This window comes from Thermobia domestica, chromosome 9, assembly GCF_964235325.1.
Source record: "Thermobia domestica chromosome 9, izTheDome1.hap1.1, whole genome shotgun sequence".
NCBI classification, from domain to species: domain Eukaryota; kingdom Metazoa; phylum Arthropoda; class Insecta; order Zygentoma; family Lepismatidae; genus Thermobia; species Thermobia domestica.
This window is the reverse complement of record NC_137462.1, coordinates 75,748,128-75,757,401: the sequence shown is the minus strand read 5'-3', so window position 1 is coordinate 75,757,401 and position 9,274 is coordinate 75,748,128. Positions and strand designations below refer to the sequence as shown.

The following is a 9,274-nucleotide window of genomic DNA, read 5'->3' as shown; positions in this document are numbered from 1 at the left end:
AGACAAAGTATTCATTGACACACTATTTCATTGTAACCAAAACCTCTGGGAATTTATATTATTCATATCCCTGTAAGAAATCAATTGTGATGAAACTGTCATTCTTATTCCTTTGATACAATAAAACTGGATTAATTTATCGCTTATATTATAATGGTTGAAATCTCACATTAAATTACAGACCTTTATCTCATCTACTTTCGCCATTGAAATGCATGATACAAATCGTTACAAGACAAATTCTCTATTTTATAAAGTGGCCACTAGACCATTAAATAATATTTTTATGACTAATATTCATAATTCCTGTCCGCTTTCTCTTGGAAGCTTGTTTTTTTTAAATATGTATTTTAGGTAATTCATTAAGTAGAGTTCTCTGTGTACACAGCGTAAGACGTAAACATAATACTCATTCTTTGATTCTAAAGATCAATCATTATCTCGGACAGAAACCATTAGGTAAAAAGGTTATCATGAATTGCTATGTTTCTATGTTTCCTATATGAGTTCATTACGTACGGCAAAATATAACAAAAGAGAAGTTCTGAAAGCTAATGCTTACTTTCAATCAGTTTCTCTATTTCATGACTGGACAATGTGTTATATCCTGCAGGAAATACAAGATTGACAAAATACGCTTGTAAGCTTTTCATAAGATTAAAATATTGATAATTTAGAATATGTCAAGGAATAATATGTTGAATAGGCTTAACCAGATGGTATGTGTTTTATAAATCGCATTTTACTATCAATGTAACCAAGATATATATCATGTTTAATTTATTTATTAATGTCTTATAATAAAAGAAAATGATAGAAAGTAGAATTTATGAAACTGATTGAATAAAAGAAAATCATAGAAAGTAGAAAGTCAAATTTGAGTTGTTCTATTGTTAGAATATAGCAGATTTGGGCGGAAACGATTAGACATACTTTTAATTACATACGTCTCTTCCTTGTTCTCGACGTTCCTTACTAATATTAAATTAATTCATACAATGCTGATGTTATTTTTGATATATACATAATGAAATATTAACAAAATTACTATCATATCTGCTCATAAACTGTACCAACTTTAATTTTCATAGTTTTGTGTTACAGTTTGTAAATGATTTGATGTGGAATTACCAAAATAAGATGATAAAGAACAAGTTTAAAAATGGGAGCGAGATATTTTTATAAGTACTAGTCGAGCCCGGTACATTTCATTTCATTTTGTAAAGGTTAAACTGGCGCATATAACTTAGGAATAGAATTCTTCCTGAAGTACATTTTACAAGCAGCGTTAAGGCGGCAATTTGCATTTATATCAACATTCGAATCAACATAATTGTAATCTACTGTACACTAGGAACTACATTTATAATCTCTGGTAGAAAGATTTATTTTCGGGTCTACTTTGTTAAAAACTTCAGAACGTCTAAAACTACATTGTTTAATCTTAGGATTAGTTTATTTTTGTCTTTCTCAGAAGTTGCATTTTAGGATAAAGAATCTTCCGCCAAATAATCAAATAACCTATCTCGACTGTTGATAATACTAGTTTATATTTGTATAGTTTGACTAACTGGACGGATATACAACTGGTGAATTTACTTAGTAGTAACTAACTAACTAAGTAACTCTATCCTATCATCCCCTATTAAATTTACATAATCAGCATACGACATAACCTAGTGTATACCATTCAACTTCAGGTCCTTTTTGCTATCTTTGATTTTCCTTGCAGCGTATTCGAGGACAAAGTTCAATAATAATGACGACAACGCATCTCCATGTCTCAAGCCATTCTCGACGTGAAATCTCATAGACAGAAAATTTTGTACACGGTCTTTACTTTGGGATTCATTTAAATATATCTTAATTAATCTAGTTAGCTTTTTCGGTATTCCAAATTCTGCAAGAAAGTTGTCCAATGTTTCTCTCCTAACAAAGTCATAAGCCTGTCTAAAATCAATAAATAGTTGATGTACCGGGATATTGTATTCGCACTTCTTTTCGAGTGTTTGTCGAATGGCAAATATTTGGTCAATAGTTGATCAATTTCGTCTAAACCATCACCGATAATCTCCAATAATTTCATCTGTGTATGGGGTCAATCTTGATAATAGAATGTTTGAAAGGATTTTATATGATGTTGACAGAAGGGAAATGCCTCGATAATTATTACAGTCAGTTTTGTTGCCTTTCTTGTGAATTGGAACAATGATTGATTCTTTCCACTCTTGTAGCAATTCTTTCTTGTTCCAGATAAGGAGAATGAGTTTGTGTATCTTGTTCCTTAGTTAGTATTAACCAAAATAAATATAGTTTTGGTTCCTAAAATATTTATGTTGTCAGAATGAAATCAGTTAATATTTGTTTAGGTGGAAAACAGGGGACTTCTCCCTTTTTGGACATATCTATTTCTACCTCTATTTCTACGGTTAGTCTTCATCGTAGATTGGGAAAATATATTTCCATTCTTAAACAATTTTGTGAAATATCTTTAAGCTCTAATTTTATGTATATGCCTGTCGATATGCACAAAATTCCAAACGAGAAAGTATGCGATTTCTCGGAAGATTTTTTAAATATAAATAAAAAAAAAGCATGTTCCTTCTATTGATGCAACGGACCACAAAGATCTTGACCTCTGACTTTATCTGACTTCAGACGACAAAGCATCGTCATTACGTGAATAATATGTATGAGATTACTCATGCAATTCTAGCAAAGACAATTCTCTTGTATCTTTTTTACTAAATTGATAATTTTATGTCTTGTTTGCGCCTATGCATGTCGGAGCATTGCAGTAAAGGTAACTACATAGTATATAGAAGTCAATTTCGTGAGTATCACACACAAGAAAATCCACATCTTTTTCTGACGAGGAATCGTAAAAAATAGTTGAGTCAGCCCGCAAAACTTGTCTTGTAAAATACAAAATATATCACCGAGTCCAAATAATATTGTTAAATATTTTTGTGCAGTTTGGGTTGAAAACCAGTGCATTATTTTCATTATGGAAAGACGAATGAGCATCAAATTATACTTGAAATAGTGAAGATGTGGTACTTTGATTAAGGAATATCATATCCGGAGTAAAACATGTGAATAACCGAGCTCAAGAAGTGGAAATCATTAAGAAAGTATAAAGTTCTCCGGTAAAACTGCATAGTTGATATATCAGCTGCTTCCGGGTCATCGGGTCCGTCTGCGTCACTGGGTTTGTCAGGATCCCACGTCAATCTGGGTCACTGAATCAGAGCAGGCCCGAAAAGTCTTTCAAAACTCGTGACTTAAGTGCTCCAAGCACCCCGGTGACCTGGTGATCCGAAACTCTTGCCATCGCTAGGTCCTTCTCTAATGTCTTTTTTTTTTTTTTAAGTAACATTTCTCTGTTTTAAATTATCTCCCTTAGTGTTTCGAATAAAGACCAAGTTGTATTGCGAAAGAAAATTTACTAACTTGTTGAAACGTGTTCTTCCTTCAACTAATCGTGAGAACTTTCCATGTTAAAGTTTTACTTACCCTTTCAATCAGACAGAAAACAAGTTTAGATTTCGTGTTTGAATGATTTCAAGTTGGTGTGACTTCTCTTCCAATAGTGTTTACATCTTTCCCTAACCTAGCTCTTGAATTTACAGCCAGTTGTTCATCAGAGCATGTATTCTCTCAGTTTTGGAAATTCTTGTATCACTTATGAAGTCAAGTAACGTTGTTTGTTTTTGTTTATAACTTATAATTAATATATAATTGAATAATTTATCACGAATTTATTATCTTGGAACATTCTATACACATTTTTTATCGTTTCAGTTTCTTTCTTTTCTTTTAAATTATGTTACGGCATGCTCTCACCTAGCAGATGTTATGCACCGCCTTGTGCTGTATCACAAATAGACATGCTAACCTTGTTCCCTAATTTTATATTATTTTCCGTTTTCTTCTATTCTCAGTTTATTATTTCGTTCCTTCTATTCTCTTCTGCTGATGATACCTAATCTTTGAAGTTCTGCATGTAAAACCTATAAAAGTTTGGACCGTGGTTTCTCTTTTATGACATTCTTATTGAAAAAAAGGAAAAGAAGAAATTCTAAACAAAGTATAGTTAAGATTTTCAGATTTATGTTAAAGCAAGAGCGAATGTTAAAATAATACTAATAATTTCGACAAAGCTACAGAATATAGCCAAACAAACAGATTTTCTTGGTCAAGACAACGAAGCTACTTATTTAATTATACTATTAAATATTAATTTAGTTTTGCTTTATGGAGTTTGAAGATAACAATACTGTGCAGTTCTAAATATATTTTGGGTCCATATGGATTCCCATCTTTCCTTCCAAACCGACCCATAGTGGAATAGGTTATATATTACGTGCCTGGTGTAGTATTTCCCGAGTAGGTAGATGTGCACTTTCTGCTTTATTCTTATGTATATGTTGTCGATTTAATATACATATAGTAACGAAGATGGCAAATTATCTATAAGTAATTTTAAATCTAATTTTAAAATCTTGTGTAATAAAATTTGACGGATTGGACGCCATGTTGATTGTTTACATTGTAGTGAGTGTGTGTGTGCGCATATAGAGGAAGTTGCATTCCTCGCATGTGACGGTACACTTAAAGTAGTAACTAGTTCGTTGCTTCACGCAGAAAATTATAAAGTATTGGTTACTTTTAGTAGAATTTTTAAATATTAAATGCTAATGCGTGTTGTGAAGTATGAGAACCTTATTTTATTAAAATGATTTTAAAGGTGTAATTGCCGTATGTATATGTGGCCACTCATCGAACTTATCAGTGTATTAATCCGAAGTGTGTTAAGTAGGAAAGAATATTCCAGAACTATTTAGTGTGACGAGTAGGCGTGGTAAATTGAGATCGAAGGTGGCCGGTAGAATTCTTGTGAGTATTCCAGTTTGTGACGAGTGCGAAATCAATGAGTATAGGCTTGTGGAAATAACAGCTGACAGAGAAGGAAGTGGAACTCTCACATTATTACAAAATCATAGAGTGCTTCCACTAGGGAAATTGTGTAAATCTTGTTGTAAGGAAGCTTTAGTATAAGTAGTAGTAGTAGTAGTAGTAGGAACGGGTTAGAAGTCCCGCAGGGATTGGCTGGATTCTGTTTTCGACATAAGTAGTAGTAGTAGTAGTAACTACTACTAGTAGTAGTACTAGTAGTAGTAGTAGTAACAGTAGTAGTAGTAGTAGTAGTAGTAGTAGTAGTAGTAACAGTAGTAGTAGTAGTAGTAGTAGTAGTAGTAGTAATAGTCTTAGCAGCAGCTGCAATCGGGATTCAAAATTGAGCAAACAAACTCTACTTAACCCTACTACAATAAAAAAAATTGATCAAGGTAAATTAAATCGTCCTAACCTACCTTGATCATCGATCAATGGAAATATATTTAACCTGGTACGTTTTTCGTACGTTTTTGGAAAAACGACCACATTAGGGACAAATACACCAAAGATTGAGATTTGGGCTGAGGAGAGATGACATATATATATATATATATAGATGAAAATTTCTACAAGCAGCCGGCCCGCGGATTAAAAAGAGGATGACGGGATCTAGTGGAGAAGGACATGAAAGGAAAAGGACTGGTAGCCGAAATGGTATTAAATAAATCATTGTGTTGAACTCTCATCAAAGGCAATTACTCCATCTGAATGAGAAAAGCTGAAGAAGATCAAGTCCATGATGAATAATAAGTTTATGGGAAATATTTTCTATCACCATTCCTCAAGAACGTGACCGAATATAACCATCTCACTTCAAAATTATCTAGTAGGAACAGCGCAACTGACATTACCGTATGAAGTACAGTTAATTTATCTCAAAAGGATGAATGTTATCAAGAGAGGAGGAAAGGTTTTAAATTCGATAATATAAAATAAATAGGCAAGTGATTTGGCCACCATTTCTTGAAGTCATGATTTATCATAAACATATTTCAAAATCGTATCTGTTGCATCCGCTGTCGGGATGCAAAGTTTGGTATATGTAGCTTAAATAAACTTGGACAAAACCACCCTAAACGGAGCACAAAATGAACGAAGATATGCTTAAGCATAAATTAAACCATATAACACGAAAAACAGCTTTGGTTGTTTCATGCAGATTCCTACATATATTATTTCTATTGTCAAAATGTTATGTCTATTGCTTCGGTAAATGATATTTTAAATAATGACGGTTGTCAAGAGCTGCAGAACACTAATGTTCACAATGTGATAACTGTAATTTTCTTGGTTAGTTTATATTCGCAGCTACCGTCTCTATCACCGAGTGACCAATAATATATTTGGTTAGATAATTGTTATTTTGGCGAACACTATGTTAGTTAAACTTCAATATCATAACATGTACTTTGAAACCATAATCTGTTTTTTTTCTTCATTAGTTGTTACTTTAAAAATATTTAGTCTAATATTGCTTAAGTTTGCTATTGCTTAGTCTTAGTTATATGGTTTACCCAACATTGTTAAGGTCGTCAAGTCTAGGAGGCTTAGATGGGCGGGTCATGTAGCTAGAATGGAAGAAAGTAGAAACGCTTTCAAAGTCTTGACTGGAAGGCCAATCGGAAAACGACCATTAGAAAGACGTAGGCGCAGATGGGAGGACAATATTAAGATGGATCTCGCAGAGATTGGAATACAAAGTAGAACCTGGATGCAGTTAGCTAAGGATAGAAGTCAGTGGAGAGCTTTTGTGAACGCGGCATTGAACCTCCGGGTTCCATAGGCCATAGAGTTAGTTAGTTCTTTAGTCTAATATTGCTTATTTGTAGTTATAACTTTAAAGGAAACAACACTATTTTTATTCTTTCTTCCAGATATGTAAAATAATTTCAAAAGTGAGTATGAAGACTATATTTTTGATATTTTGGATACTTCACTTACACACCATGGAAATACATGGAAGTTCTTTTAAATTGTTAAATGAAATTCGAAGTGAAATTCCAAACGAAGCTATTTTCAACATTGCACTCCGAGTTTTAGAAAAATCTTTCAGTGATGAAAACACTCTGTTTTTATTTATAGATGAGAAAATTGAAGATCTACATTGTAAATTCTACGTGTTTCAACAGATTTTGAAGTACCCAATTTTGGTTTATAACATAACAGGTTTGAAAATTACTACAAATACTCCGTTGACTGTGTTTTACATGTTTATATTAAGAAATACAAGAGCAGTTGTCAATTCTGTGGTTTCTGCTAAATTGTTCACGAACTGGAATCCTCGATCGAAATTTCTGATTGTTCTCTGGAATATGTCTGTGAGTAGAACAGAAATTGGTCAGACGTTTGATTTATTATTTAAAGAAAATATTGTAAATGTTGTTTTCCTAACACTGCAAGATACAGAACGATCTGCTACTAAGTCCAACTTTACAATTGTGTATGCGTATCTTCCTGTCTTCAGCAAGAATTATGGACAACAGATCCAGAGGCATTTAGTAAGTAAAACAGACAACATTGACAAAATAAACTGTTTCTCTTACAACGTAAACAACATGCAGGGCTATCCAGTTCGAGCGTCAACTTTTAATTTTCCCCCTCATGTCGTTCTGACTCCATCTGAAGGTGGAGAGAAAAGTGTACTATCAGGAATCGAGGGAATTGCTCTAACAGTAATAGCCTCCAAGATGAACTTCACTTTGGTACCTAAACCGCCACAAGACAATCAAAAATGGGGAAGAAAATTCGAAAATGGAACATACGTTGGTTTGTTAGGTGATATAGTGTATAGTCGTGCTGATATTGGCTTTGCTAACTACTTTGCGATTCCCAAATATCTCAACGATTTGGATATATCTGTTGCTGTTAGTGTTCAGAAAATGGTTATGGCTGTCCCGAAAGCCTTACAAGTTCCCCGTTGGATGAACATAATTTTGCCTTTCCAATACAATTTATGGTTATATATATCTATTGTAATGATAGGAAGTCCAGTCATCTTAGAAATAACTGAGAAAGTGTTGATGTACAAAAGTACCCGACAACCATTTATTTGTGAAAATTTTACATGGCTTTATTTATGGGCAGCTTTACGTGGAACTAATACGGAAACATTTGCAAAATCATGGGTCCACAAATCATTCTATTTATGTTATTTGTTCTTTTCCTTGGTCATATCTTGTGCATACCTTGGATCATTAGTAAGCTTTCTTACCGTGCCATCACACTATAGAGATATGAAAACACTTCATGAATTATCAATATCTAAATTAGCATTCGGCGGACCTCCAAATATTCGAGAATTTTTTGAAGACGGTTCATCTGAAACAGAAAAACATTTATATGACAAATGGCAAACTACTCTAGATTTTAAAGAATCTCTCCATAGAATCGCTGTCGATCGACAGTTTGCATTCAGTTCAGACTTATCATCAATGAGATACTTATTAAACGTAAAATATCCTCAGCTTGGAAGCAGAGTTTATATTATAGATGAACCTATTCTGACGTTTTATTCTATTATTTATCTTCAGAAGGGTTCTTACCTCCTACCAAGGCTCAATTTGATCATAACAGGACTACTAGAAGAAGGGATTATTCAAAAATGGCGAAACGAAGCAACATATACCAATCGTATTAAAGATACAACTACCTCTACACTACAGTTATCGTTGTTACATCTGTCAGGCATATTTATTCTCCTGACGTTTGGATTGTGTTTCAGTGTTGTAACATTTTTAAGTGAGCAAATAGTTTTTAGACTTACAAGAAAATAAAAGAAGATCGAAACTTCATTCATATTCTCAGCGTCTAATACATTAAATAATTATACATATGTACAGTTTTTTAATACTATTCTAGCTGAACCTGCGCTGTCTACTCAGCGCATCGTTCTGTTATGACATGAATCTCCTCCTCACTGGGCATGTCTCCTTACTCACACAAGTAAAGGATAGAAGACACACAAAGGAAGTGAATTGCTATGTATAGATGTTGGAGTGAGTTTGTGGCAAATTTGTAGAAGTAACATGATTTCAGGTGAAAATATTTTCTCTAAAAATCCATATCCGTAAGTGTACGCCTTGTTGCGTCTCTTGAGGCCTTTGAAGTTGTCAGCATGCATTAGGTTTTGCCATTCCGATTTAAGCAAAGCGCTTGCAATTTCCGTTAACCCGGCATACGTAACTTCTCTACTGGTTGCCTAACACCGTAAATTTGGCCTGCAACAATGTTAATCTTATGGGTTCAAAATGGCACCTAAATTATTGAATAGAACAATAACGACACGGTTTTTGCAAATTTGAATGGAAATTGGACA

The 9,274-nt window shown here is 33.4% G+C and overlaps 1 protein-coding gene across 1 annotated transcript; it reads left to right on the top strand.

Moving 5' to 3' along the window:
• The first annotated feature begins 680 nt into the window (after positions 1–680).
• Positions 681–8,732, top strand: LOC145660895 (ionotropic receptor 21a-like). The gene is given in 3 exon segments (XM_081726327.1): positions 681–719; positions 2,717–2,833; positions 7,089–8,732. Coding segments are annotated over 3 exon segments (1,800 nt in total).
• The last annotated feature ends 542 nt before the right edge of the window (positions 8,733–9,274 follow it).